This window comes from Camelina sativa, chromosome 16 (genome assembly GCF_030686135.1).
Source record: "Camelina sativa cultivar CO46 ecotype springtype chromosome 16, ASM3068613v1".
Classification (NCBI taxonomy): Eukaryota; Viridiplantae; Streptophyta; class Magnoliopsida; order Brassicales; family Brassicaceae; genus Camelina; species Camelina sativa.
The window spans coordinates 21,785,726-21,811,441 of NC_141895.1; the positions used below are offsets into that span (position 1 = coordinate 21,785,726).

Genomic DNA, 25,716 nt, shown 5'->3' on the forward strand with positions numbered 1-25,716 from the left:
TTGTCTCTTGTTTTCATATTAGTGTATTACTAAGGTTTAAATTCCTCTAGTATGTCACATACTGTATGTGTATATGTAATATGAACATGTCCCTTGCTCTCTGACATAGGAAGGCTGGATTTTTTAGTATAATGGCTAATCTGAGTACATCTCAATACTGTTGAATAATAGATCGACTATATAGATGAACTACTGTACTCTATTACATGAATTAAGCGAGGAGTCCAATGAAAGACTGAACAAACTCAGTGTAATAACACGTGATAGAGAGCTATAGGTGAACAGAAGAGCAAAAGAATCAGCAAACTAATCCAGAAGAAGCCTATCTGGGGAATCATTTCTATCTCATTCTCTCCCTCAGCATCTTCATCCCCATGTACCTGCAATTATCATATAGAAGTTTCTTTTCAGTTTCACCAAAAAGAACTGATACAATTTCAAAGAGTAATACAGTTGGTAAGTTTCTTCCTACCTTCCAAGCATCATCAAGGTAGCCTGAGGATTAGTCCCTGGAGAGATATTGAAGGTTGATCCATCCACAAGCCTAAGAGAATTAATACCAATGACTTTGAGATCAGAGTCCACTACTTTCCCCACAACAGCGCCTCCATGGTAGTGCCAGATTGTGCTCACAGTCCGTCTGCAGAAATCTGCCATCACTAGATCATTTGATTGGTCCACAGGCAATGGAGCTCCAACAAACCTGAATCTACGGTTCCCAAACCATTCCCTGATCATAAAGTCCTGCATAGCTCGGCTCCTGAGTATTTCTCCAATCTTCCTAGTCCCATTGACACATCTCTCTAGATCTTGTGGATCACTGAAGTAGTTGAATCTAACAACTGGGTTTATCCTCACATCCGTTGAGGCCAGCCTTAGTAAACCAATAGACACTGGACCTAGGATCTTTTCCATTATAGTTGTCACAGGGACGTACAAAGGAGAAGCTGGCGCTCTGATGAACACAGAATGTAAAGGCGAAGCAAACGGAATCACATTGGAAGCAGCCTCCAGAAAAGCCCCTTCCTCAGTAATACCCACCACTTGAATCAGTGAGCTCTCCATTGGAACCGGAGGAACAATGGAGATACCGTTCCTCGGGTTATCATACACAAAATCTCCCACATGAGGCTGGTCAAGAGCCACTGGGATCCCCCAAGTTGAAAGATAACTCCTTGGACCAATCCCACTAAGAAAAAGCAACTGTGGGCTACCGAGTGCACCAGCTGACAATATCACCTCTCCCCTGTCTCGTATCATCGCGTGATGGTAACGTCCCAGCTGATCACGGTAAACAACTCCAATCGCAGATACGTTGGCACCCGAGACACTTGGAGATGAAGCTAGCAGTACTCTCTCTACAGTTGCGTAAACTGCAACTCTAATGTTGGAACTTCTTGCATACCTGAGAAGATCTGCAGAGCTGTGTCTCCTCCCAGCACGATCAAACGTAGACCCTCCGATCTTAGTCCCAACTTTATGCTCCAAGGTAAATCCATTAAACGGATGTACACCAACCTCAAGTAACGCATCCCTAATCGCAGTCTGCCAAGTCCTAAGCTGAGGTCTAAACACGATAGCTCTCTCAACCCACTCATAAGACTGATTCACACTAGTCAGATCCCAATTAAGACCCGAATTCTCAAAGAACTGTTTATCAGCACGGCTATAGAACCCAGCATTGATCGCACTGCTTCCTCCAAGAACACGGCCTCTGGCGTTAGGTACTCCTTCCTCAGAGACGAAAGACTGAGCCGGCGAGTCGAAGTTGTTAACGTCAGTGAGAGTGGTCAAGAAACCATCGTGCGACATCACGTGAGGTCTGTTGTACGGAACGCCGCCACGTTCAAGCAGAAGAACCCTGAAAGATTGCGAAAGCGTGGCGGCAAGTGGACATCCCGCCGTACCTCCTCCGACGATTATGTAGTCGTAGTAATCCTCCGACGCAAAATCAGTTGCGTTCGACACGAATCGCATGAAACTTGGCGCTGCAACGAAGATTACGATAGTAAGAAACAACGATGAAACAGAAGAATCTCAAAAACCAAATCATCGATCATCGTTATCTTGCAAATTACTCAAAAGCGATACAGGGAGATCAAAGAAACATCATCGTCTCTAAAGATTAAAACGATTCAAGCATAAACACGAGATTCAATCGAAAATTTTCTTGGGAAACTTACGTCGACTAGAGCGTGACCTTGCATTAGATCGAGGAACTACTCCAAGAAGAAGAAGCACAACGAACGCCGTGCACAGAAGAGAAGTATCAATCCGTTTCATCATTCTCGCTCTTCGGTTACAAGATTTTTTCTCAGAGAGCAGAAAGAAAATTAAATTTTCTCGGGAAAGAGAGAACTTTCTCAGTTAGGGAGAGAGAGAGAGAGAGAGAGAAACAGAGTCGAAGAAGAAGTTGTTAAAAAAAAAGAAGAAGACTCCAATGGCGCGATTGCTTTCTGTTATGGAGTGTTTCCTCAGCTCTTTAAAGTACTCATAGCCGTCGATGATAACTAAACCCAAGTTTAGATCAGCGGTTGTCAATAGATTGTAAATTTGTAACCTTGCGCTCATCCACATATCTTTGACGGCCGTCAGGAATGGTTTAAGAGTACCGGTTTGATGACTCTGCCAATCAAATTCCGGTTCAATTCGGTTAAGATAAGATGACAAGATTTAGCCACGTGTCATGAGGTTGTGCGGATTAGACTGTAGCCCGTGTTATCACTACCGTACCGTCGTCTACAGAGAGAGCAAAAATGGCGATGGCGATGTTACCGGCGCTCTTCTCTTCTACCTCGATTCTTCTAACCAGCAGAAAAATCAGATGCGGAGCCACCGCAAACAGCGGCGGCGCACTCTCATCGACTTCTTCTGACTCCGATCCTAAGAGAGGTGTCCCCTTGTATAAGCCCAAGTCGTACGAGGTTCTAGCCTCTGACGCCGCCAATTCTCTCGCTTTCGCTCTCCAGGATTCAAAATCTCGTTTGGAGATTGATTTCCCGTAATCCTCCTCCTCTTACTCTTATCTCAATTGTTCGATTTTTGTGTTCATCGCTTGTGGTTATAATGGCGTCTTTTGCTCTAATGTGTAGGCCTTTGCCCAGTAGCATTTCTTCTTACAAGGTAATTTTTTTTTTTGCTATCTTGTTACCGTTGACACTTAGTTTTTTTAGCGATTTGTGGTTGTTGTAACTGTGTTGGATTTGTATAACATTGTTGTTGTAGGGCTCTTCAGACGACTTTATTGATGCTAACATACAGTTGGCCATAACTGTTGTTCGCAAACTTCAGGAGAAAGTAGAGACAAGAGCTTGCATTGTATAATTCTATCTCCTTCATCACTCTATTTATTACTCAGTTCTTCTCATTTTGTTCTTCTGACCTTATGAATATTAAACATGCTTCAGGTTTTTCCTGACAAGCCTGAGAAGCGTAGAGCTTCGCAACGCTTCAAAGCGGCATTTGATTCGGTAGAGATAGAACTTTTAGTTTGCTGTATATAGCATATGTTAGGATATTGAACGCTTAAGTACTTAACAACAGCTTCATTTTGTGTGTGTTTCTCATCAGGTTGATGGCATAAGTATCGGTTCTCTAGATGATATACCTGGTAGTTCTGTCACAAATTTCTTCAGGTCCATAAGGAGTACTCTGGACTTTGATTTTGAAGATGATAATGAAGGTATAGCTAAAACTACAATCCTTTCATCTAATATTTTCCCTTTCCACTTGGATTTTTGCTTATGTTAACAGATGGATTATTGCATTAAGTCATGAGTATTATGTGTTCCTACAGGTTCTTGGGAGCCCAAGGAGCCACCGACCCTTTATATGTTTATCAATTGCAGCACTCGGGAACTCTCTTTTATCGAGAAGTTTGTGGTATTCGAATCCTTCTATCTTTTCTTATCTTAACATGGAACTTGGTTCAGATACATTCACTGGCTATAGTCATTTTTGAATTTTTATTTGTGCCTTCTTAGTCAATCACAATCTGTATGTTGTTGGTCTCTTCTTGCAGGAAACCTTTGCCAGTTCAACCCCAGCTCTTCTGTTTAATCTTGAACTAGATACCCTGCGGTATTACCTCTATTGAGACCTCAATTTTTTTTTTTTGTAACTCAATGTCTCTCTGTTTCCTCACTTCTGGTAACAACTGAACTTTAGTGCAGTGCTGACCTAGGGCTCCTTGGCTTTCCCCCTAAAGATCTGCACTACCGGTTTCTTTCTCAATTTATTCCTGTCTTTTATATCAGAACCAGAGAGTATTCTAAGGTACTTCCCAATTATGATGATAATTTCTCAGCAGCCTTTCTTGGCTGCTTGCATAAATGAAGAAGCTTAAGCTTAATATTTGTTTGTGTTCCTTGGCTAAGACAGTGGCAGTGGCACCGTTTGTGTTGAACTACAATGGAGCACTTTTTCGACAATATCCTGGTAAATGCTAAACTAGTCTTTCCGGGACTAAAGATTAGATATATATTATAACTGTGCCTATATGTACTGTGACTTTCTTGATCACTGAACATGATGTGATGCTATGCTAGTCTCTATCAGATTTGCAGAACCATAGTGGCCTGAACTTGAGAGATTGTTTTCTCTGTTCATATCTGATATGCAAAAATCTAATGCAGGACCATGGCAGGTGATGCTTAAGCAAACCGATGGCTCATTTGCGTGTGTTGCAGAAAGCCCTACTCGTTTCACGCTGGGTGAAGTATGTGCACTGAAAGCATTTAACCTTTTGTATATAGTCGTTTTTCACCCAACCCTCAGAAAAAAGTAACAAGCTTTGATTGATGTGGATACAAACAGACGAAGGAAGAGCTGTTGCAGGTTCTGGGACTACAAGAAGAGAAAGGGAGTTCACTCGAGTTCCTGCGCAGGGGATACAAGGTATTGGTCTAGAATGTGTTTGTCTGTTTATTGAATGTGCACATAGAAGCTTAAACTGGTTGGAACATGATGGTATTGCAGTCGGCAACTTGGTGGGAAGAGGATGTGGAGCTTGAGGCATCATCTAATTGGCGTAACTGAACGGTGCCAAGTCATGGATTCATACTTTTGGTAAGTTTGTCTCTCAAGATTGGGAAAATTTAAACTTGTATATGTGCAAAGTTGTAGAGAGAGTTTGGGAGATGTTAATGGGAATGATAAAGGATAGTTTGAAAATATTTTCTATATATAACTCAGTCCAATTATGATAGTGTCTGTTCCACCCGCTTTTATAATTCTTTCTTCAATTCATAGGAAATTGCGAAGAGAAACTATTTTAGGAATAGTTACAATGTAGGCTAGAATACTAAAGATCTCCTTAATTTGCTATACAACGGTCATCTAATTCTCAACTTACAAATTTTCTTGTTAACAATTTGTAGATTCTCTTAAAACCCATATCTAACATTTATGTGCTTCTGTCTATTATTGGCGTCAGTCAAGTTCTATTTTGTTTCCTTCTTTTCTCTCTCCTCTTTCCCTCATCTCACATGGTAACTCCATTTGGTCATCTTTCTTGATCTTTAAGTCTCAGATGAAGAATCATGGGTTGTTCGATATTCTTCTGCTATTCTGTCTCTTTGTCTCGACTTGTATAGTTTCTGTTTCTTGTCTAAACCCAGATGGGTTAACTTTACTCTTGCTTCGGACGCATTTGGACAAAGTACCACGGAATTACTTCGACATGGAAGACAAATTCATCTGAAGCCACTCCGTGTAACTGGTTTGGTATTATCTGTGATGATTCTAAGAACGTTACGTCTCTCAACTTCAATGGTTCAGGTGTTTCAGGCCAATTGGGTCCTAAAATAGGGCAGCTCAGAAGCTTAGAGATTTTGGATATGAGTTCTAACAATTTCTCTGGGATTATACCTTCCAGTTGAGGGAACTGTAGCTGACTTGTGTACATTGATTTGTCTGAAAACAGTTTCTCGGGTAAGATCCCGGATACTCTTGGTAGCTTGAAGAGCTTGGCCGATCTGTATCTTTCCAACAACTTCCTTACCGGGGAGTTGCCTAAATCCTTGTTTCGAATTCCGGCATTGAACTATCTGCATGCCGAGCGTAACAACCTAACCGGGTTAATTCCTCAAAATGTTGGCGAGGCTAAGGAACTTCTTGATCTGCGATTGTTTGACAATCAGTTTTCTGGTACAATCCCTGAGTCAATTGGAAACTGCAGCAAGCTGGAGATTCTGTATTTGCACAAGAACAAGTTCGTTGGTTCATTGCCTGCAAGTCTGAATCTTTTGGAGAATCTCACTGACCTGTTTGTTGCTAACAACAGCCTACGAGGAACAGTTCGGTTTGGCTCAACCAAATGCAGGAATCTGGTCACTTTGGATTTGTCATCCAATCAATTCGAAGGTGGTGTTCCTCCTGAACTGGGAAAATGCAGTAGCCTTGACGCTTTAGTCATTGTGAAATGTAATTTGTCAGGTAAAATCCCTCCAACGTTGGGTATGTTAAAGAATCTCACAATCCTTAATCGTCTCTCTGAGAGTATCCCTGCTGAGCTCGGAAACTGCACCAACTTAAGCACGTTAAAGCTCAACAACAACCAACTCGGAGGCAGAATTCCGAGTGCATTAGGTAAGCTAAATAAGTTAGAAAGTCTGGAGCTTTTCGAAAACCGATTTTTGGGTGAGATTCCCATTTAGATATGGACGATTCAGTGTCTTACGCAGTTACTAGTCTATCTAAACAATCTCACAGGACAAATACCAACAGAAATAACCGAGCTCAAGAATCTCAAGATCGTTACGCTCTTCAACAACAGCTTTCATGGAGTGATACCACCTGGTTTAGGTCTGAACAGCAAGCTTGAGATTATAGATTTTATTGGTAACAATCTTACATGAGAGATACCACCAAACCTCTGTCATGGAAAGATGTTGACAGTGTTTAACTTAGGATCTAATCGGCTTCACGGTAAAATACCACCATCTGTTAGTCAGTGCAAGACAATAAGCAGATTCATCCTCAGAGAAAACAACCTTACAGGTCTTCTTCCTGACTTTTCTAAGAATCATGATCTAACGTTTCTTGATCTCAATAGCAACAGCTTTCAAGGAGCAATCCCCCGTAGTCTAGGAAGCTGTAGGAAACTCACAACCATCAATCTGTATCGAAACAAGCTCACGGGGAATATTCCTACAGAGCTTGTGATTCTACGGAACCTTAATCTTGGGTTTAACTTATTAGACGGCTCGGTTCCTTCAAAGTTTAGTAACTGGAAAGAGTTGACCACTTTGGTTCTCTCCGGAAACCGTTTTTCAGGGTTCGTTCCGCCTGATCGCCACCCTTAGTGTTAGTGAAAATAAAACAACCATTTATATCGTAACGTTGCTAGACCAAAAATCAGACTTTTTCACATGCGTTTTCAGTAATAATTTAATTATCCAGTGACATTATATTTATTAATAATAACATCTTCACTATCAACTCATTTTTATATGTTTATCTCAATATAAAAATAGATATAATGCATGTTAGTGAGATATTCACAAAAAGTGTTGGTTGATTATATCCAAATTCATATACGACATGTGAATTTAAAATTCTATAAAAAAGAAACGGGGAATCAAAATTCTCTTGTTCTATATATTTTTCTCGGAAGCTTACCTAAGACCAACCCCACTCAAAAACTTGAATCAAAATTCTCTTAATTAAACTAATCATATTATCAATATTAAACTAATCAAGAGAACCCATTAACAACTTAAACTAAATTACTCCTCCAGAAAAGAACCTCTATGATGGTTGCTTAAGTAATAAAATAATGTTTTTTTAATATAATGTTAAATTAGATTCAAGAAAAAATAAATGTTTTTACAATGCAGATGCAAAGTCCTTTGTTTACAAAACTGTTTCTAAAATGTGGTTGCTAATCTTAGTAGAGTCGTGCAGCAAACCATGTTTGAATGGTATCAGCTACACCATTTCCGATCGTGCTTAATCGATTTCGAACATTTTTGTCAATGAGTTGAACCAGCTTCTCCACTGTAGACGAGTGATCGCCATGGCGCCGAGCATTCCTCTCCCTCCATATTGAATGTAATGTGTTCTGGTATGTGTAGGCAATAAGAAACCTTTTTGTCTTGTCAAGCTCAGTTCCGTCCACCAGAGCCACGATGTCTCTCCAATTTGCAGTATACTTATTCAAGAGCAGACCCTTAGCGAGTTGTTCCCACACCTTTCCAGAAAAAGAGCATGGAAAGAACAGGTGGTCAGTTGTTTCAATGGTGTGGTTGCAGAAAATGTAGGATGGATTGGCTGTAGAACTCCACTTTTGCATTCTGTCACCCGTGGAGAGCCTATCTTTCTGAACCAGCCAAGATATAAAAGCATATCTTGGAGTAGAGTAAGGGAACCAAATCGCTTTATAGTGGGAAATATCTGGCTTCGCAGTCCGAATAAGAGAACAAGTCTCCTTGGTTTTGAAGCCTCGACAGTAAACACCATCTTTCTTTTTCCTCAAAGCAATATCTCGTTCTGCAATGCGGATCAAGGTTTGCTTCTGTATCTCCTCCTCAACCTGGTTGAGTAGCGGTTGTCTGTGTCGCCTCTGCCTAGTCATAACCATAACGTCTGCCACGGTACTCGTTTTTGGGATTCCGAGCGAAATGAGTCCTCTATCTCCAAAGGTGTCATGAAGACATCCCATAGGACACCATTGATCAAACCAAAAAGAAGTTGATTCACCGTTTTTAACCTCCACCCGGTGGAACTGAGAAGCGAGTGTCCTGTATTTCAAGATTTTATTCCATATCCAGGAGCCTACAGAGGATACCAGATTCTCGGACCACAGGGAACCACTCCGTATAAGGTACTTTTTAACCCAGTCCACCCATAATGAATCATGAGCAGAGAGAACTCGCCATATTAATTTCAAAATACTAACTTTATTAGCTTCCTCTATAGAACGCAAACCTAAACCCCCTTCCTTTTTAGGTAAGCAAGCTTCATTCCAAGCTACCTTTGCTTTGTTTGGTTTCAGAGAGGGTCCGGACCATAAGAAAGCAGAACATAACTTGTCAATCTCCCTGATACAAGCTTTTGGAAGTCGAAAAGCAGCAATCCAGAAGTTTGTTAAGCTAAATGTCACCGAGCTCAACAGTTGTAGCCGGCCTACAAATGAGAGTGTCCTAGCTGTCCATGAGCTGATTTGCGAACATATCTTTTCTAGAAGGGGAAGATAATCTGCAACTGACATTCTTTTGGGAAGAAGGGGTAAACCAAGATACCGGACCGGTAATTCCCCAAACGTAAAGGGAAACTGCTGTAGGATCTCAGCCGTTTCACTCTGAGAGATTCCTGCCATGAACAAAGTCGATTTCTCAAGGCTTATTTGTAATCCGGAGTGAGTAGCAAAGTCATCAAAAACCTCTAAGACTCCCTGGACTGATCGTTTTGTCCCATCAGCAAAAACCATGTGATCATCCGCAAAACAGAGGTGGGTGAGATTGAGCAATTTACATTTGGGGTGGAAATCAAACTGTTTAGCTTTAGCGGCTTTGTCAAGCATACAAGAGAGGACATTCATACATATCACGAATAGATAAGGACTTAAGGAACAGCCTTGTCTCAATCCTCGTCGACTACCAAAGTAATAAAATAATGTTTATTAAACCATTTTTTATTAATTATCATATTATAATAAATTATGAAATAATCAAAACAAGAAATAGGTTTTTTATTATTTATATTACATGAAAAAAGAAAACAGCAATATTTTACATAATTCATAAATATAAAACATATTTTACAAAGTCCAGAAATACAAACATAAAATTTCAAATACCTTGGATCTTTCACTAGAGTAAGAAGATTCCTGTTTGCTAAATCAACAACAACAACAAAAGCACTTGTGTCCTCGAGATCATGCAACTCGACCAACACGTTTATGAATGCATCAAGAGGGATCTTCTTGTCTTCAGGGAAAGCACCGAGTTCCAAGAAACAGTCTCTGGTTTTCAGGTCGAGATTTTCTAGACTTGATTCGATTTGAGCAAACACTCTACTGTCATGAGTTTCATCAGCAGGTTCACTCTTAGATAATCTCGTCACTGCACCTTCCCAGTATTTTTCAGATTGGTTTTTCAATGAAGCACCAACAACTTTCAGAGAAAAAGGTAGACCTTTACACTCCCCAACAACCTACCAAATAGAGTCAATATGAGTATCCAAAGAAGAAACAATATTACTACTAGGCATGTAGGCAGACCCATTACCTGCTGGACCAAACTTTTGCTGAATCCTGAAGGGACTGATTTCTGATTGAAAGCAGATAAACAGAACACAGACATCGCTTCATCTTTATTTAGTAACTCTACATCATAGGTGGTTCTAGTACCCGCGAATTTAGACCTTGAGACCACAAGAGTTGAAGTTCCGGGAATATTAAGCATCAGCTGGTCCAGAGATTCCCTTGTCCAAACATTTGGAGATTGTGATACAATCAGAAACAAAACCCGGTTTCCAAAGTGGCCTGTAAAAGCAGCAAACAAGCACCCTTTTTAGCATCAGAGAAACATTATCTCTAATTTCAAGAACTCAACAATAGTTCACTTGAGATTACATAATTGAACATACATACATATGAAGGGTGCTTGTTTGGAGACAATTACAACCACTTACTAATAATGAGACAACAACACCAACATACGGTTCATGAGACCTTAACAAAACACAACACAAAACCACTTCATTCTAATCAAATTTTAACACTAACAAAGCATACAACAAGTGACTAATTCGGTTTTGTGAGTCTGGTTAAACCCACAGAGAAGGAGTCACATAAGTATACCCAAAGTTAAAATCAAACCGTACCAAATTTCTGAGATTTAGCTTATCGCGTGAAATCAATACAATCGGAATTGTAAACCCAATCACAATAGATAAGTAATAATCAGACGAACCTTCTGTGTGTGTGATCCGCCAGCTGCTTGACCTCGCCGTCCCATTAATCCCATCACAGGAACCTTCCGCCATCGTTATCATCGTCGGAGATAGAAGGCCTTGAGCAACGAATCGTCACATCGAGTGGAATCTCGATTGGAACCCAAAACCTCGACATATCTCTCTCATATATGAAGATCTTTCGTGTTTCAGCCGGAAAATCCAACGATTCAAGGTGAATTGGAGAATTTTTACGGTGAAACGGCGAATCGCCATACATATCGCCGTTTCTCTTACAGAGAGAGAGATATGTCGTGAAAGAAAAGAAAAAAATAGAGTAAAAAATTTTTTATTCCTAGTTTTTATTTTTCCCTCTGGCCAATCAGAACCGACTACGCATCGGTTCTCATAGGATTCTCAAAATCCCTCTCGTGGAACCGATTCTCCTAATTTCTAATTTTTTTTTTGGGTTTTTTCTTTATTTTTGAGCTTGAGAATTCCACGGAAAATCCTAGTGGACTTGCTCTTAGTCATGATTTGAAAGTCAATTTGTTCCTAAGCAAACGTTTAGCTGTTCTTATCAAATACTAGTATCCAAAAAGATTGTTAAGCACCAATTACACGAATGATATCAAATTAAAAAATTAGATAGTGGACTGTGTTGTTAGCGTATGCAATCAATTATTCAATGGTTGGTACTTGGTAATGCGTTCTTGGTACTGAATTTAATAATGGACCCAAAACCTACCCAACTCCCACAAATTGACTATTCACCAACCAAATAGTCCAATTATTTAATGAAATGCTTTTTTAACTTCGTTATTGATGTGTTAACAGTTTCTTACTCTTTTTGGATAAACTTGTAAAACGACATCGTCGTAGAATATTGAAAAGATTCACGTTTCACACTAGGAATCAAAGAAACAGAGACGACTTCTTTCTATAAAAACACGTGTGTCTGAAAACGGAAAGAAAGAAGACTGAATGAGAAACGTCGTGCAAAGAAGAAAACGCGTTGAAGGAGGTTAAGGTCTCTCTCTCTCTCACACTCGTTTGTTGTTGGTTGATAAAAGACCAAACACAACATCTTGTCTCGTCATAAAAAACGGCAAGAATCATCAGTTAAATAACAGATGCCAGGGCATGTTTCTTGACTTTTGATAATCTCAGAAATGAAGAATCTTGTTGGGTTGTTCAAAATTCTTCTTCTTTTCTGTCACTTTCTCTCGATCCGTTTAGTTTCTTGTTTAAACTCGGATGGGTTAACTCTACTCTCGCTTCTGAAGCATTTAGACAAAGTACCACCGAAAGTAACTTCGACATGGAAGGTGAACGCATCTGAAGCCACTCCATGTAACTGGTTTGGTATCACTTGTGACGATTCTAAGAATGTCTCGTCTCTCAACTTCACTCGTTCTAGGGTTTCAGGTCAGTTGGGTCCTGAAATTGGGGAGCTCAAAAGCTTGCAGACTTTGGATCTGAGTAGTAACAATTTCTCTGGAACTATACCTTCCACTTTAGGAAACTGTACCAAGCTCGTTTCTTTAGATTTGTCTGAAAACAGTTTCTCCGGTGAGATCCCAGATACTCTCGGTAGCTTGAAGAGCTTGGAGGTGCTTTATCTTTACATCAACTTTCTCACTGGTGAGTTGCCTGAATCCTTGTTTCGAATCCCCAAGTTGCAGATTCTAAATCTGGAGTACAACAATTTAACAGGTCCGATTCCTCAAAGTATTGGTGAAGCTAAGGAGATTGTGGATCTGCGGATGTTTGAGAATCAGTTATCTGGTAACATCCCTGACTCGATTGGGAACTGCAGTAGTCTACAGATTCTGTATCTGCACAGGAACAAGTTAGTTGGTTCGTTACCTGAAAGTCTTAATCTTTTGGGGAATCTCACTGATCTGTTTGTTGGTAACAACAGCCTAGGAGGGCCGTTACGTTTAGGCTCACCAAACTGCAAGAATCTGTTGACTTTAGATTTGTCCTACAATAAATTCGAAGGTGGTGTCCCTCCTGAACTGGCCAATTGCAGTAACCTTGACGCTCTAGTCATTGTGGATGGTAACTTGTCAGGTACAATCCCTCCTTCATTGGGTTTGTTAAACAAGCTTACAGATATAAACCTTTCCGAGAATCGTCTCTCTGGGAGTATCCCCGCGGAGCTCGGGAACTGTAGTAGCTTGAACTTGTTGAAGCTGAACAACAACCAGCTTGGAGGGGAGATACCTAGTACATTGGGGAAGCTGAAGAAGTTAGAAAGTTTAGAGCTTTTTGAGAACCGGTTTTCGGGTGAGATTCCTATGGAGATATGGAAGAGTCAGAGTCTTGCACAGTTGCTGGTTTATCAAAACAATCTCACAGGGGAACTACCTGTGGAAATGGCCCAGATGAAGCGTCTAAAGATCGCTACGCTCTTCAACAACAGCTTTTATGGACCCATACCGCCTGGTTTAGGTGTGAACAGCAGCTTAGAAGAGATTGACTTTATTGATAACAAACTTACAGGAGAGATACCTCCGAATCTATGCCATGGAAGGAAGTTGAGTATTCTCAATTTGGGTACTAATCTGCTTCACGGTACAATACCAACTTCTATTGGTAACTGTAAGACCATCACGAGATTCATCCTTAGAGAAAACAACCTTTCAGGTCTTCTTCCTGAGTTTTCTCAGGAACATAGCCTTTCATTTCTTGATTTCAATAGCAACAACTTTGAAGGACCAATCCCGGGGAGCCTCGGAAGCTGTAGGAATCTCTCAAGCATCAACCTGTCTCGAAACAAACTCACAGGAAAGATACCTCCACAACTTGGGAATCTACAAAGCCTTGGCTATTTGAATCTTTCCCGTAATCTTCTTGAAGGCCCTCTACCAGCTCAGCTGTCTAAGTGTGTGAATTTTGAGCGTTTTGATGTTGGCTACAACTCATTAAACGGTTCGATTCCTTCAGAGTTTAGTAACTGGAAAGGCTTGGCGACTTTGGTTCTCAACGATAACCGGTTTTCAGGAGGTATTCCACAGTTCTTTCCTGAGCTTAGAAAGCTGTCAACTCTGCAGATTGCTCGAAATGCTTTTGGTGGTGAGATTCCTTCTTCTCTTGGGTCAATAGAGGTTCTGACTTATGATTTGGACCTCAGCGGAAACGGGTTGACAGGTGACATCCCGGTCAAGTTGGGGGATCTTGACAGACTAACAAGACTCAACATATCCAACAACAATTTGACAGGCTCATTGTCGATTCTTGAGAATCTTGAGTCATTGCTGCGTGTTGATGTCTCGAACAATCAGTTCAATGGTTCAGTACCGGTACACTTGAAGAAAGAGTTGATCTCTGACCTGTCGATGTTTTCAGGAAACCCCAAACTCTGCATTCCACATTCCTTCTCTGGTAGCAACAATAGCCACAGTGGATTGAATTACTGCAAGGGTAAAAGTGGCCTCAGCACCTGGAAGATTGCACTTATAGCGGTCTTATCCTCTATATTTGTCTTGGTTGTGGTTCTTGCCCTTGTTTTCATTTGCTTACGGCGTCGCAAAGGAAGACCAGAAAAAGAGAAAGATGCTTATGTCTTCACCCAGGAAGAAGGCCCATCTTTGTTGCTTAACAAAGTTCTTGCAGCAACTGACAATCTAAATGAAAAGTACATCATTGGAAGAGGAGCTCACGGAGTTGTGTACAGAGCTTCTTTGGGCTCGGGAAAGGTCTACGCTGTGAAGAGACTCGTCTTTGCATCTCACATCCGCGCTAACCAGAGTATGATGAGAGAGATCGATACAATTGGTCAAGTCAGGCACAGGAATCTGATTAAGTTAGAAGGGTTTTGGCTGAGAAAAGACGATGGTTTGATGTTGTATAGATACATGCCCAAAGGAAGCCTATACGATGTTCTCCACGGCGTTGGTCCAAAAGATAACGGGCTAGATTGGTCTGCACGGTTCAACGTAGCGCTTGGTGTTGCTCACGGACTGTCCTATCTACACTATGACTGTCATCCCCCGATTGTTCACCGTGACATCAAACCAGAAAACATACTCATGGACTCAGACTTGGAGCCTCACATTGGGGATTTTGGTTTGGCTCGCCTTCTGGATGACTCAACGGTTTCAACTGCAACTGTTACAGGCACCACCGGGTACATCGCACCAGGTAATGCATCTTCACATTTACACAATAGTAGTAGACTAGTCTAGTGTATAAGTTACCCGTTAGGAGTTAGTTAAATTAGCAAGCTTTTTGTATAGATACTCTGTTTCTTCATTGGCTAAAACCACCATGAAACTGTGCAGAAAACGCATACAAAACCGTGAGGGGAAGAGAATCAGATGTTTACAGTTACGGAGTTGTGTTGCTCGAGATGGTAACAAGGAAGAAAGCGGTGGACAAATCCTTCCCGGACAGCACAGATATAGTAAGCTGGGTCAGATCAGTGTTGAGCAGCAGCAAGGACAACAATGTGGAGGACATGGTGACAACCATCGTCGATCCTACTCTTGTGGACGAGCTTCTGGATTCGAATCTTAGGGAACAGGTGATTCAAGTGATGGAACTGGCACTGAGCTGTACTGATAAAGATCCGGGAATGAGACCAACGATGAGAGATGCGGTGAAACTGTTGGAAGATGTCAAGTATCTCGAAAGAAGTTGCCCCTCTGAAAGAAGTTACTCTGTGTAGGTAGGAATATTGAGCTACTCGTAATGTATAACTCGGCCAATAATGTAAAATATGGGCCTACCTAAGGCCCAATTATGACGGCCCTTTAGTTGTAGCCTTGTTTGCGAAATAAATATATCGTTTATCAAAAGTTATTTGTGAAATTTCATCTTTAAAAGTTATTTTCAAAAAATATTCGTTTGGCCGGAGATGAAGATAGGGGCGGTACGGGAGAGTTGGCTTATACGGACTCCGGTACTGACTCCGGCGATTGACGGCTCGATTCTCCGGCATGGAAAGCCACAGCTTACGTTTCCTCTCTCGGACAGTGAGCTTAAGCTCTTCTTCTCTTTCATTTAATGATTTTTTTTTTTTTTCTGGGGAAGCTTTATACTGTACACACTTCTAGTTAGCTTGGTCGATATCAAATTGAGGTGACTGTTGTTTAGTAGTGATGTTAGAAGATGAAAGTTCAGTTATTTATTGTGATTTTCAGTTTCCTTGTTGATTGTTGTTGAGTCTTGTTGGGTTTCTAAAGAGAGAAATTTGTGTGATATATTTTGGAATTTACAGGGTTGTATCGTGGTGTGGTTCTGGCTGTTCACGGAGGGAGAGGATATGAATCTACATGGGATGAAAAACCTTATGAAACTCTTCCTACTGGTAAAAGAGTTTATGTTGATGAATCTGATGTTGTGACGTTTCTTGATCCCCCCAAGGAGTTGATTCCATTGGACCCTGCTTCATATAACCCGGCTGCTTATCTATGGTTAGTCTGCTTTCTGTTGATTAAGTTCCATCATTTTAATTCAGTCTAAGCAAGCTGGCTTGCATGTTTAGTTTAGTGGAATTTTTGTTAGCCACATGTTACAGTCTCAGTTTTACTGTTCCTCCTAAGTTGGCTGTGTGGGGTTTGCTATAGTTAATAGGATCTTTTCATCTGGCGTATTATAAAATAAGAAGATGACTGTTTAATATTGTTGATATTGTACAGGAAGAAGATTGAAGACATCCCCGAAGAGAGGCGCCATCATTTGCTGCAATTATTAGAGCCGAGGTCATTCTTACTGAACTCTTATCAGTATTTAGCTTTTTATGTCATGTGGTCTACTTATGTCTCTTGGAAAATATTGGATTTATTTGCCAAATAAGTTGACATGGAAAGAGAATACTTAGTGCACGTTTTGGCATGTACAATTTTCTTCATGAGAGTGTATGTGTGCAGGCTTATATCAAGAGCATGGGAAATAGCAAGCACTCGTTACGACAATCCAAAGTTAGCCAAAATGACTGCTTCCAGGTTATTCTCTACTGGAGATGCGGAAACTTCACTCGAATACTTTAGCTGCCGAACAAGTCAGGGTAATCCATTTTAGGTCTGAGCCTTCACATGGCTACATATATAAATGAAATTGTATGTTATATCCATGTGGTTATATGTGTGTTGATGTTGATGTTCTTAACAACTTCTAAAGTATCTTCTCTTATTGTTTAGGTCCACTAATCATATCTTGGATAAATTTCTTCAAGATGGTTAGTCCGACTGATATCACTTCCATCCTTATTTCATTCGGCAGCATCTATCATGCGCTATCTTTCTTGACATAGTTTATATATTACGTGGTAGGCTGTGTTTCGCTCCAACAACGGACAGACCTATGGGCGTGTTTGTGGTGAGTCTTTATCCAATTAGTGTTTCTCTCAAAATAAATAACACTTTTCCATTTGCAGTTGCTGCGAGTATAATTCCAACATTTAAGGCATATCTAAGTTAATGTGGAACTCTATTTGACAATGTAAGATCATGTGTGAGCTTATATCACTGGAATTGATATAGCAAGTTGACTTTAAGATAAACAACTTTCAATATGGTTAGTTGTTTAGGCTTTTTACTCAGCTGCCTGCAATAAATTTTGGAACATGTGTGACTTATTCCTTTTCCACAAAGCTAACGTTGCATTTAAGATATTTTATGGTTTGTATGCATCTTTAACTATATAAAATCTTTCCGCAGTTGGTGAATGAGCATAAGTGATTGTCATGCTATTATTTCTGTTGTACTGTTTACAAAAATAGTCTCAAGAGATGTCATCCTGCAGGTGGACCAGTAGTTTCAACCATTGTCAATGCTCTTAGTCCTCTATACTTTGAGATTACAGAAGCTATGGAAGTAATGGCCACAGAGGAACCCTGTGATGTAGCATGCAAATTTGGCGATGGGCTTCTTGCTATTGAAGATTACCCACAAGGCTTTCCTCGACCATGTAAGACTCATTGCTTATACTGATTTGAGATTAGCCATTTACACGTTCCTTGCACAGACAGAATACTAGTCCTCACTTGTGTTATGCTAGTCTGAAACTTTATACAATGATTCACAACTCTGAGCATTTATTTTGCAAAACCTTCTATAAATCCAAAAAGTTTCTATTGAAAAATCATTCATCTTGGAGCAATTGAGAGTTTAGGTAAAGTAAATTGAGAAACACATCTCAGGTTTAAGTATAAGCATATAGAAAAGGTGTCTCTAAACCCATAGCTTCATCTGTTTTTCCCTTTGCAGCAAAGCATCCGTATCCATTCGACGACAGTGTCGTCATATACATACGGCATATAGGTCCGGGTGTATGCGTAGGACAGGCATGGCAAGAAGGTAAAGAACTGCAACAAGTGCCTCAAAGATTATGCTCAGACATTCTTATGGTCAAACAAAAACAATACAGATGATGAATCAAGAGAGCGTCTCTTGTTAGCTTAGATTCCAAGCTTTTCACCGTTAGCTTGTATTGGAAATTTTAAACGAATTGTTTTAGAAATGTGTCCGATTTGGCATATACTACTATATGTTACTTGTAAGATTCTGATATCCTTTTAAGCAACAAAAAAAAAAGACATTATCACATGACCCTCACTTCTGAACTATATATTGAAACATCTTTTGGAAAAACCAAGATCGGTTTTTATAGATTGTTGTGCATAGCTCATTGGTAAATTGGTGGAACCGTGGAGGATACAGACAAAATATTTTGAAATGGTTACACGACAACCGAAAGAAGAATAAAAAGAGAGGTAAGGAGGATAGGTTGTGTAAGAAAATATCATCTTTTTCAAGGCACTGAACGTGTTTTGACGGCGGAGATGACGCAAACGTGAATCTAACGGACCGTGTACTCTGTAACAAAACAGTAACGTCTATGCTTATTTCATCTGAGCAAAATAGTCAAATCTCAAAAAATGCTTTAAAGAAAGGCGTCTCTCTCTCTTGCTTTTTTTCACTCTCTCTCTCTCTCTCTTTCATTCATCATCCTCAAAGGTCTCTTCTCTCCCCTCTCTCTAATTCTCGGAGCCTTTTTAAATTCTTTTTATTCTCAGCTTCTTGAGGTTGGTAATGGTGACAATCTGATTCTTTCTTCTTCTTTTTTTTTGTTCTTTTCGTGTTTAAGTTGAAATCTGGAATATGTAGATACGAATGTTGCACGCTGGATACTGTTTTCGTTTTTGTTGGTGAATCTAAAATTAATATTTTTCCAGTTTCTGGACTAAGGGTTCGTCTAGTTACGGCGGTGCTGTTTATGAATTAGCTTGATTTCTTACGAATCTAAATAAAAATTAGGGATTTTGATGTAACAAAAGGATGTTATTTTTTTCGTTTTGCCCTTAGCATGAAAGGTTTTGGTGGTGTTTAGAATTAGTGGGCTCTAATGATTTTGTCTTCTAAGCTGATGATTTGTTACATTTTGGGTGAAAACTAAATGTATGAAGTTATGAAGTAAAAGAACAAGGGAACCTCTCTGTGTTCCTTTCCTTACGAAGCGCTTTTAGATGCATTTAGATTCTGTGAAAAAGGCTTTTTTATGTTTCGAGTGATACTTTGCTTGTTTTCTGATAGCAAAGTTTGCATTTTGGGAACTGATTGTTAATTTATTTGTAAATGGATTCGTTTGTGTAATGGTCTTGGATGAACTGCTTTTGCAGTAACTGACTCTTTGTAAACTCTCTTTCCACTTTTAGAGCTCATTATCCAAATGTTGATCCTTTATCCATTTTTCTTACTTCGACAGGAGCTTATCTAGCAATGGAAGGAGTTCCAGGGGTCAATCATACTGTTCCAAATCCTAACCATTATGACAAGTCAATAGTGCTAGATGTAAAACCACTGCGAAGTTTGAAACCTGTTTTTCCAAATGGTAACCAAGGTCCACCTTTTGTTGGTTGTCCACCTTTTGGTCCTTCTTCATCTGAGTATTCTCCTTTCTATCCCTTTGGAGCACAACAACCAACGCAAGATACTCCTGATCTCAACCAAACTCAAGACACACCTCCTCCATCGTTTGTTCCACCTCTTCGGTCCTATAGAACACCTACTGAATCAAATGGCCCCAGCAGCTCCAGTGCAACTAAAAGAGGAGTTGGTCGACCTAAGGGAAGTGGTAATGTGAAGAAAAAAGAGAAGCAGACTGCGGCCAAAGAGACGAATTTGGATGTTCAGGTAGTGAAAAGATTTACTGCAGATTTTGACAGTGGGATCAGTGCAGCAGAGCGAGAAGATGGAAATGGGTACTTAGTAAGTAGTGTATTGACGCGTTTTGATGCAGTTAGGAGGCGGCTCAGCCAAGTAGATTATGCAAAGGCAGCCACTTCGAAAGCTGCAGGTACTCTGATGAGCAATGGGGTGCGGACAAACATGAAGAAGAGAGTTGGAACGGTTCCTGGAATCGAGGTTGGAGATATCTTCTTTTCCCGGATAGAGATGTGTTTAGTGGGTCTTCACATGCAGACTATGGCTGGCATTGACTATATAACTAGTAAGGTTGGCTCAGGTGAAGAGCCTTTAGCAACTAGCATTGTTTCCGCTGGACGTTATGACGGTGACGCCCAGGATCCTGAGTCCTTAATTTACAGTGGACAAGGTGGCAATGCAGACAAGAATGGACAAGCATCTGATCAAAAGCTTGAAAGGGGTAATCTAGCATTAGAGAAAAGTTTGAGGAAAGGCAATGGAGTAAGAGTCATAAGAGGGGAGGAGGATGCAGCTACTAAGACAGGAAAGATCTATATCTACGATGGACTTTATTCGATCTCAGAGTCATGGGTAGAGAAAGGCAAATCTGGTTGCAACACATTTAAATATAAATTGGTGAGACTCCCTGGTCAACCACCTGCTTTTGGTGTCTGGAAATCTGTTCAAAAGTGGCGGGAAGGTTTGACTACAAGACCAGGCCTTATCCTTCCAGATCTCACTTCAGGAGTTGAAAGTAAACCTGTTTCGCTTGTGAATGATGTTGATGAGGAGAGGGGGCCTGCTTATTTTACCTATATCTCCTCTCTAAAATACTCGGAGTCCTTTAAACTAACTCCACCTGCAATTGGCTGTTCCTGCAGTGGCTCATGTTCACCAGGAGATCTTAACTGCTCTTGTATCAGAAAAAATGGTGGTGATCTCCCTTACCTTAATGGGGTTATGCTAGTGTCTCGGAGACCTATGATATATGAATGTGGCCCAACGTGTCCATGTCATGCCAACTGCAAAAACAAAGTGATTCAGACAGGATTAAAATCCTTCTTGGAAGTGTTTAAGACAGAAAATCGTGGTTGGGGTTTACGTTCGTGGGATTCCATCCGTGCTGGTTCTTTCATATGTGAATATGCTGGTGAGGTCAAAGACATAGGCAGGCTTAGAGTGTATCAAGATGAGGATGAGTATGTTTTTGATACATCACGTGTTTATAACTCGTTCAAGTGGAATTATGAGCCTGCACTAGTAGATGAGGACCCTTCAGATGAAGTTCCCGAGGAATTTGATCTCCCATCACCAGTCCTAATCAGTGCCAAGAAATTTGGTAATGTCGCTCGGTTCATGAACCATAGTTGCTCCCCCAATGTTTTTTGGCAGCCAATTGTCTGTGAAGGAAACGGTGAGTCGGTTATCCACATTGCTTTCTTTGCCATGCGTCACATTCCTCCAATGGCAGAATTGACTTATGATTATGGGGTTTCTGAGGCCAGAGATGGGAGCTTTTTACAAGGAAAAAGGAAATGTCTGTGTGGATCGGAGCAATGTCGTGGTTCATTTGGATGATCTGAGACTGTTTTTTTAATCCACACAATCCGTTGAAATCATTTTCCATTGTCATAAGACATAGATTCTCATGTGTGTAGCAAAGTACAAAACTGGTGGCTTTTGTTCTTCTTCGTTAGGTAAAAGTGGTTGCCGTTGTTGAAAGTATTGCATGTTATGTGACGATGCATACACATCTAATCTATGTACTGGCACCACATCGGCTTTAGGTTCAATGCTTATGGTTTTGGTAAAAACAAACTCTATAAAGCGATTTGGTTATGTTTTAAGCTTTTTGTAACATTTTCTGTTCACTGAAACTCACTGTAAGAATGAATCAATGTTTGTTTGGTATTTGGTATTAATCATCCATGTTCTTCATGTACTCCCTGGACAGCTTTGTTTCCATGATGAGCTTTTGTTCCTTTATCAGTGAGTATCCTGATTCAAGCAATGCTTCCATCGTTTGCTGTTCACACCATATCATAAATCTTAAGCGGAGCCAAAGCTTAAAAGTTTTGAGAGAAAGATCACTGAGAAGCCTGTAAGCATTTACCTCAGGGGGAATGAATTGAGGAACAGCTTCGGTCTTTTTACGTCTGAGAAGAGTTTTCCCTAGAGTCTCCATTCCTCCAGCTTCCTCTACCCACTATAACAACAAAGAGATTAGCTATTTCACTGCAGAGTTCTAATTATTATCGGCTGATTCGTAGCTTAAGTTACCTTAAGGATAGACCTATCATATGTGCGTGACCTCAAAGCACCATAGAAGTCAAGTGCTGGCAACAAAGATAGAAAAGGGTAAGGAACTGTACCTATGTATATTCTCAGTTGAGATAGTAAATTATTTACCTTGATTTGGAAATGTATCTACAATGCTTATAACATCTTTCCGCGATATACCATCTTTCTCATACATTCTGCCAACAATGTTTACGATATCTTCACGAGTTGGCTGCCTGTATATTTTTCAGCACCAAAACACTTCAGAAAAGATTTCTCAGTTGCAGGAAAATGGATTGGAAGCTGTGTATTATAGTTACCAGTAGAACTTCTCCATTCTTCCTTCACGGATCAGTGGAGCATACAGTGTAGAGAAATCATTCCCTGTGACAATAAGAGGAACTCTGTTGACAACGTCAGCTTCTCTCCAGTTTTGTCCCACACTTACCCTTGTAGGATTATCCGCAAGATTCATCAGAGTACCGGCAACTATCTGGTTGTTCACTGTCATTTGTGTTTCCCCTAAAAAGAGAGCAATAAACTCGGTTAAGATTCACCTCAGCGGAAAAAGAAAAAAGAAAAGAGCAGAGCAGTCACAACATCGCTCAAAGTTTTCTGGAATATGGCTCTTTACCAAATCTACCAAGGCCAGCATCAATATCATTGATCATGAGAACACTCATCTTCCCCTGCATTACAAGTCATCATCAACGTTCATGCCAAAGATAACTAAGGTGTAGCAAGACTGCAAATGATAAGATTAGATTATAACTTGATTTTGAATGACTTGTGAAGCTGTTCGATAGCGGTCACGTATGAGTCTTCCCGGTTCCCCTGTAACAGAATATTACGAAAGTCAGAACTTTCGATAGCACGATGGTCAGTGAAAGAAACCAAGTCCTAGGAGGACATAGACCCGGCAATATGAGAGTAAACAAAGTTGGAGAAATCACCAGCTCTATCGGATTCCAACTCTCCTGCAGACATTATAACTGGCTCAACTCCCATGGTTTTGAATATAAGTTCAGTTTGAAACGTTTTGCCTTGTCCTTTACCTCCCCAGATACCTAGTCAGCCCAAAAAATCCCGCAAGAATCAAGAGGTGGTAGCAAAGTTTCAAACACTGGTACTAAACAGAGAAGCACAAGGCAATCGTTACCTAAGATCAATGGGATTTTTATATTTAAAGAAGGAGCAAGGTAGTTCTTCACAATGTGGACCGCTACAGAAATCAAACGAAAATCGACATGTTAAGGTAAACCATAAGGAAGATAGAAACATCACAAATGAATCAAAAGTTCCAGACTGTTAGGCAATCCAAATATAAAAACTTATCGTCCAACTTGTTATCCATGACTTCACCAAGGCTTACAGTTGAAGATAACTTACCAACTTTATCCTGTCAAGAAAGAAGACACATGTTATAAGAAACTTGGTAACACATTACCACAATTTAAAGCATTGGATTCAATTCTAAAAGCATCCAAACAAGAGACTAACAATGCTGCTCTTGTAAAGACTAAATGGGTTACCAGGAACGACGGGGCAATGTAATAATCTCCTTGAAGATGTTCAAATGACCTCGTCGCCTTCTGACGGTAATCAAACACAATATCAGCTGCAAATTAACAACTTTGTCAACTCCACAATAAGAGTCAAAATTGGGGTATTAGTAAACTTAACCAAAATCCAAAAAATCGGATTTTTTTTTTTTGAAAAAAGAAGAGACTTTACAATCTTTGCCAAGGAAGTCTCCAATGAATACATCATCGATCATGCCGCTTCGTGCTCCCACAGCTATGTTAACATTATCAGCCTCCGCGCCAAGCCTATAGAGATAATCTTTCCCTTCCGAATCTTTTACTTCCCACGACGACTGCTCCGATAACTTCTTCCGCGGCTTTGCGCCACCGTCATTAGAAGAGGGTTTGGAGCAAACGAGCGAAGAGAGTTTTCTGGGAGTGATTAAAGTGTTGAATGTGGAAGAGGAAGATGATTGTAAAGGTGGAAACTTGAAACGCAAAGATATGTTTGTAAGCGCCATTAAACCACCCCCAAAAATTAAAAGCTTCCACCTTTTTTTCTCCCAATTAAATAAAAAAGATTTATACTTTTCTTACCCAAGATAGGATTTTGAAGAAGTAAGAGCCATTTGTTCTTAAAATCCATTCTTGTGTGCTTGTCTGATAGTGAACTGGCTTGATTCTGTGGTTCTTGAAGTCAAAGACTCTAGTTTTGGTCCCACTTGTTACTACTTGCATAAAGCTTGTTTGGTGGGTTTTTTGGATAAAGCTTGACACTAAACATTGTAAACAAAAGCTTTAGTTGGTCATTTTGAAGAAGAAGAACTCAATCTTATAACCATCATTAATTTATTCATTATCATCGGTTACATGACAACAATACATATATCAACTTAATTAATTACATATATATATATATATATATATTTTAAGGTTTTCCCCTTACAATACAACAATAAGACAACAATATAGAGAGATGGAGATGACATGATGAGAGTTTCACTGGACAATTAGTTAGGAAAACCAATTAACGAGCTCGTCCGCGTGGCTGCCAGCTGGAGGAGGAGGCACATCTTGCATCACCTTCTCATGCCCTTTTGGATAGTATATACCCGTACCTTCATGTGGCACCCAACTAGTCGCCGGTGACGACGTCTCTCCGGCGCCGTAGAAGCCTCTCATCGTTTTCGCTTCCTCTCCGGCGCCGGAGCCTTCAGTCTTGGCCGTCTCCCTCACTATGTCGTGCGATGCACTCTTCTTGTGAATCGATTTCCTAAGCATCGGTCTATATATATATATATGTATGCAATTGCATGTGTTAATATATGACATGACACTAACTAAACAATCACACAACTTTTATTTCGTCAAATAATAATCATAGCTTTATGAATAGATTTTTCCGAAGACAATAGAGAGAAGATTAGCATAGACAAAACAAAAATGCATTTGCTCAACTCAACAATATATAGGTAAGGGGTAAACTTACTTGACGAACATGGTGTTCATGGTTTGTGCACCACGAGAAGAGAAGGTGGAAGTCGCCATGTCAATCTCTCTATATGATCGATCTCTAACAATGTGTCTATGAATAATCGGATATGTAGGTGAATATACTAATATGTATTTATATTATGTTCGTATAGAGAGAGTTGCATGTATATATATATACACACACACACACATCATAGAATGTGAATGGAATTTTCAACAAGATTATATTAAAAAAAAAAAAAAAAAAAGTTTCAGGATGGAAGGAATGATGGAGAGGGATCAATCCAGATGCACACTCCCCAATGTAAGATTTATCGTAAAAGACCCATGCCTCTTTATTCCACGTGGCGGCATAGTCCACGTCTTCT

At 40.1% G+C, this 25,716-nt stretch overlaps 9 protein-coding genes across 21 annotated transcripts; 5 read left to right on the forward strand and 4 right to left on the reverse strand.

Moving 5' to 3' along the window:
• Positions 1–106: 106 nt before the first annotated feature.
• LOC104751159 ((R)-mandelonitrile lyase-like) lies at positions 107–2,451 on the reverse strand. The gene is made up of 3 exons (XM_010473050.3): positions 2,184–2,451; positions 473–1,988; positions 107–380 (listed from the first exon to the last, which is right to left on the reverse strand). The coding sequence occupies exons 1-3, from the start codon at positions 2,284–2,286 to the stop codon at positions 341–343; spliced, it is 1,659 nt and encodes a 552-aa protein (XP_010471352.1). The 5' UTR covers positions 2,287–2,451; the 3' UTR covers positions 107–340.
• Positions 2,452–2,683: 232 nt separating this feature from the next.
• LOC104751160 (protein LPA3) lies at positions 2,684–5,206 on the forward strand. 4 transcript variants are annotated; one of them, XM_087490183.1, is made up of 12 exons: positions 2,684–3,001; positions 3,093–3,123; positions 3,226–3,318; positions 3,408–3,470; positions 3,571–3,682; positions 3,797–3,882; positions 4,022–4,080; positions 4,173–4,275; positions 4,377–4,437; positions 4,635–4,717; positions 4,816–4,896; positions 4,978–5,206. In XM_087490183.1, the coding sequence occupies exons 1-12, from the start codon at positions 2,757–2,759 to the stop codon at positions 5,035–5,037; spliced, it is 1,077 nt and encodes a 358-aa protein (XP_087346309.1). In that variant the 5' UTR covers positions 2,684–2,756; the 3' UTR covers positions 5,038–5,206. The 4 variants fall into 4 exon arrangements, 1 of the variants encoding a protein (XP_087346309.1); XR_015583626.1 differs by having other exon boundaries at positions 2,757–3,001; positions 4,168–4,275; XR_015583627.1 differs by having other exon boundaries at positions 2,757–3,001; positions 4,168–4,275; positions 4,381–4,437.
• Positions 5,207–5,405: 199 nt separating this feature from the next.
• LOC104753809 (uncharacterized) lies at positions 5,406–7,485 on the forward strand. Its single transcript, XM_087490180.1, is given in 2 exon segments — positions 5,406–5,664; positions 5,666–7,485. Coding segments are annotated over 2 exon segments (1,773 nt in total). The 5' UTR covers positions 5,406–5,530; the 3' UTR covers positions 7,305–7,485.
• Positions 7,486–7,888: 403 nt separating this feature from the next.
• LOC147925826 (uncharacterized) lies at positions 7,889–10,989 on the reverse strand. The gene is made up of 4 exons (XM_087492786.1): positions 10,917–10,989; positions 10,230–10,486; positions 9,800–10,155; positions 7,889–9,596 (listed from the first exon to the last, which is right to left on the reverse strand). Exons 1-4 carry the CDS (start codon positions 10,987–10,989, stop codon positions 7,889–7,891), a joined length of 2,394 nt encoding a protein of 797 aa, XP_087348912.1.
• Positions 10,990–11,720: 731 nt separating this feature from the next.
• On the forward strand, positions 11,721–15,701 carry LOC104751162 (leucine-rich repeat receptor-like protein kinase PEPR1). Of its 2 annotated transcripts, XM_010473056.3 has the most exons (3): positions 11,740–12,540; positions 12,613–15,045; positions 15,186–15,701. In XM_010473056.3, the coding sequence occupies exons 1-3, from the start codon at positions 12,069–12,071 to the stop codon at positions 15,569–15,571; spliced, it is 3,291 nt and encodes a 1,096-aa protein (XP_010471358.2). In that variant the 5' UTR covers positions 11,740–12,068; the 3' UTR covers positions 15,572–15,701. The 2 variants fall into 2 exon arrangements, with proteins under 2 accessions (XP_010471356.2, XP_010471358.2); XM_010473054.3 differs by having other exon boundaries at positions 11,721–15,045.
• Positions 15,702–15,712: 11 nt separating this feature from the next.
• On the forward strand, positions 15,713–18,452 carry LOC104751161 (uncharacterized). Of its 5 annotated transcripts, none has more exons than XM_010473052.2 (8): positions 15,713–15,878; positions 16,124–16,319; positions 16,545–16,607; positions 16,776–16,912; positions 17,046–17,083; positions 17,178–17,223; positions 17,650–17,814; positions 18,114–18,452. In XM_010473052.2, the coding sequence occupies exons 1-8, from the start codon at positions 15,761–15,763 to the stop codon at positions 18,275–18,277; spliced, it is 927 nt and encodes a 308-aa protein (XP_010471354.1). In that variant the 5' UTR covers positions 15,713–15,760; the 3' UTR covers positions 18,278–18,452. The 5 variants fall into 5 exon arrangements, 1 of the variants encoding a protein (XP_010471354.1); XR_015583630.1 differs by having other exon boundaries at positions 15,745–15,878; positions 16,776–16,964; XR_015583631.1 differs by having other exon boundaries at positions 15,745–15,878; positions 16,776–16,926; positions 17,178–17,346.
• Positions 18,453–18,562: 110 nt separating this feature from the next.
• LOC104751164 (histone-lysine N-methyltransferase, H3 lysine-9 specific SUVH3) lies at positions 18,563–21,973 on the forward strand. Of its 3 annotated transcripts, none has more exons than XM_087490177.1 (2): positions 18,563–18,931; positions 19,612–21,973. In XM_087490177.1, exon 2 carries the CDS (start codon positions 19,626–19,628, stop codon positions 21,627–21,629), a length of 2,004 nt encoding a protein of 667 aa, XP_087346303.1. In that variant the 5' UTR covers positions 18,563–18,931; positions 19,612–19,625; the 3' UTR covers positions 21,630–21,973. The 3 variants fall into 3 exon arrangements, with proteins under 3 accessions (XP_087346303.1, XP_087346304.1, XP_087346305.1); XM_087490178.1 differs by having other exon boundaries at positions 18,632–18,941; XM_087490179.1 differs by having other exon boundaries at positions 18,760–18,863.
• On the reverse strand, positions 21,854–24,658 carry LOC104751163 (ribulose bisphosphate carboxylase/oxygenase activase, chloroplastic). 3 transcript variants are annotated; one of them, XM_010473057.3, is made up of 12 exons: positions 24,066–24,658; positions 23,864–23,949; positions 23,721–23,730; positions 23,491–23,553; positions 23,285–23,398; positions 23,104–23,165; positions 22,966–23,020; positions 22,652–22,853; positions 22,461–22,567; positions 22,332–22,387; positions 22,165–22,257; positions 21,854–22,077 (listed from the first exon to the last, which is right to left on the reverse strand). In XM_010473057.3, exons 1-12 carry the CDS (start codon positions 24,373–24,375, stop codon positions 21,970–21,972), a joined length of 1,266 nt encoding a protein of 421 aa, XP_010471359.1. In that variant the 5' UTR covers positions 24,376–24,658; the 3' UTR covers positions 21,854–21,969. The 3 variants fall into 3 exon arrangements, with proteins under 3 accessions (XP_010471359.1, XP_087346307.1, XP_087346308.1); XM_087490181.1 differs by having other exon boundaries at positions 21,854–22,257; XM_087490182.1 differs by lacking the exon at positions 23,721–23,730 and having other exon boundaries at positions 24,066–24,464.
• A 26-nt stretch (positions 24,659–24,684) lies between these two features.
• Positions 24,685–25,521, reverse strand: LOC104751165 (uncharacterized). The gene is made up of 2 exons (XM_010473059.3): positions 25,344–25,521; positions 24,685–25,139 (listed from the first exon to the last, which is right to left on the reverse strand). The coding sequence occupies exons 1-2, from the start codon at positions 25,400–25,402 to the stop codon at positions 24,869–24,871; spliced, it is 330 nt and encodes a 109-aa protein (XP_010471361.1). The 5' UTR covers positions 25,403–25,521; the 3' UTR covers positions 24,685–24,868.
• Between the last annotated feature and the right edge of the window lie 195 nt (positions 25,522–25,716).

What these genes read in the sequence shown, in the direction of transcription:
- LOC147925826 (XM_087492786.1), bottom strand. Translation starts at nt 10,989, where the DNA reads ATGGCGGAAGGTTCCTGTGATGGGATTAATGGGACGGCGAGGTCAAGC. An exon ending in GCGGATCACACACACAGAAG is followed by an intron (nt 10,487 to 10,916) that starts GTTCGTCTGATT and finishes CTGCTTTTACAG; the next exon opens with GCCACTTTGGAAACCGGGTT. An exon ending in GCAAAAGTTTGGTCCAGCAG is followed by an intron (nt 10,156 to 10,229) that starts GTAATGGGTCTG and finishes TCTATTTGGTAG; the next exon opens with GTTGTTGGGGAGTGTAAAGG.
- LOC104751163 (XM_087490181.1), bottom strand. Translation starts at nt 24,375, where the DNA reads ATGGCGCTTACAAACATATCTTTGCGTTTCAAGTTTCCACCTTTACAA. An exon ending in AAAAATCCCATTGATCTTAG is followed by an intron (nt 23,399 to 23,490) that starts GTAACGATTGCC and finishes TGGGCTGACTAG; the next exon opens with GTATCTGGGGAGGTAAAGGA. An exon ending in TGCTGGCCTTGGTAGATTTG is followed by an intron (nt 22,854 to 22,965) that starts GTAAAGAGCCAT and finishes CTCTCTTTTTAG; the next exon opens with GGGAAACACAAATGACAGTG.
- LOC104751161 (XM_010473052.2), top strand. Translation starts at nt 15,761, where the DNA reads ATGAAGATAGGGGCGGTACGGGAGAGTTGGCTTATACGGACTCCGGTA. An exon ending in GGATAAATTTCTTCAAGATG is followed by an intron (nt 17,084 to 17,177) that starts GTTAGTCCGACT and finishes ATTACGTGGTAG; the next exon opens with GCTGTGTTTCGCTCCAACAA. An exon ending in ACAAGGCTTTCCTCGACCAT is followed by an intron (nt 17,815 to 18,113) that starts GTAAGACTCATT and finishes TTCCCTTTGCAG; the next exon opens with CAAAGCATCCGTATCCATTC.
- LOC104751164 (XM_087490177.1), top strand. Translation starts at nt 19,626, where the DNA reads ATGGAAGGAGTTCCAGGGGTCAATCATACTGTTCCAAATCCTAACCAT.
- LOC104751165 (XM_010473059.3), bottom strand. Translation starts at nt 25,402, where the DNA reads ATGGCGACTTCCACCTTCTCTTCTCGTGGTGCACAAACCATGAACACC. An exon ending in ATGAACACCATGTTCGTCAA is followed by an intron (nt 25,140 to 25,343) that starts GTAAGTTTACCC and finishes ATATATATATAG; the next exon opens with ACCGATGCTTAGGAAATCGA.
- LOC104751160 (XM_087490183.1), top strand. Translation starts at nt 2,757, where the DNA reads ATGGCGATGGCGATGTTACCGGCGCTCTTCTCTTCTACCTCGATTCTT. An exon ending in CTTGAACTAGATACCCTGCG is followed by an intron (nt 4,081 to 4,172) that starts GTATTACCTCTA and finishes ACTTTAGTGCAG; the next exon opens with TGCTGACCTAGGGCTCCTTG. An exon ending in ACTTTTTCGACAATATCCTG is followed by an intron (nt 4,438 to 4,634) that starts GTAAATGCTAAA and finishes AATCTAATGCAG; the next exon opens with GACCATGGCAGGTGATGCTT.
- LOC104751162 (XM_010473054.3), top strand. Translation starts at nt 12,069, where the DNA reads ATGAAGAATCTTGTTGGGTTGTTCAAAATTCTTCTTCTTTTCTGTCAC. An exon ending in CACCGGGTACATCGCACCAG is followed by an intron (nt 15,046 to 15,185) that starts GTAATGCATCTT and finishes GAAACTGTGCAG; the next exon opens with AAAACGCATACAAAACCGTG.
- LOC104751159 (XM_010473050.3), bottom strand. Translation starts at nt 2,286, where the DNA reads ATGATGAAACGGATTGATACTTCTCTTCTGTGCACGGCGTTCGTTGTG. An exon ending in AAGGTCACGCTCTAGTCGAC is followed by an intron (nt 1,989 to 2,183) that starts GTAAGTTTCCCA and finishes TCTTCGTTGCAG; the next exon opens with CGCCAAGTTTCATGCGATTC. An exon ending in ACCTTGATGATGCTTGGAAG is followed by an intron (nt 381 to 472) that starts GTAGGAAGAAAC and finishes TGATAATTGCAG; the next exon opens with GTACATGGGGATGAAGATGC.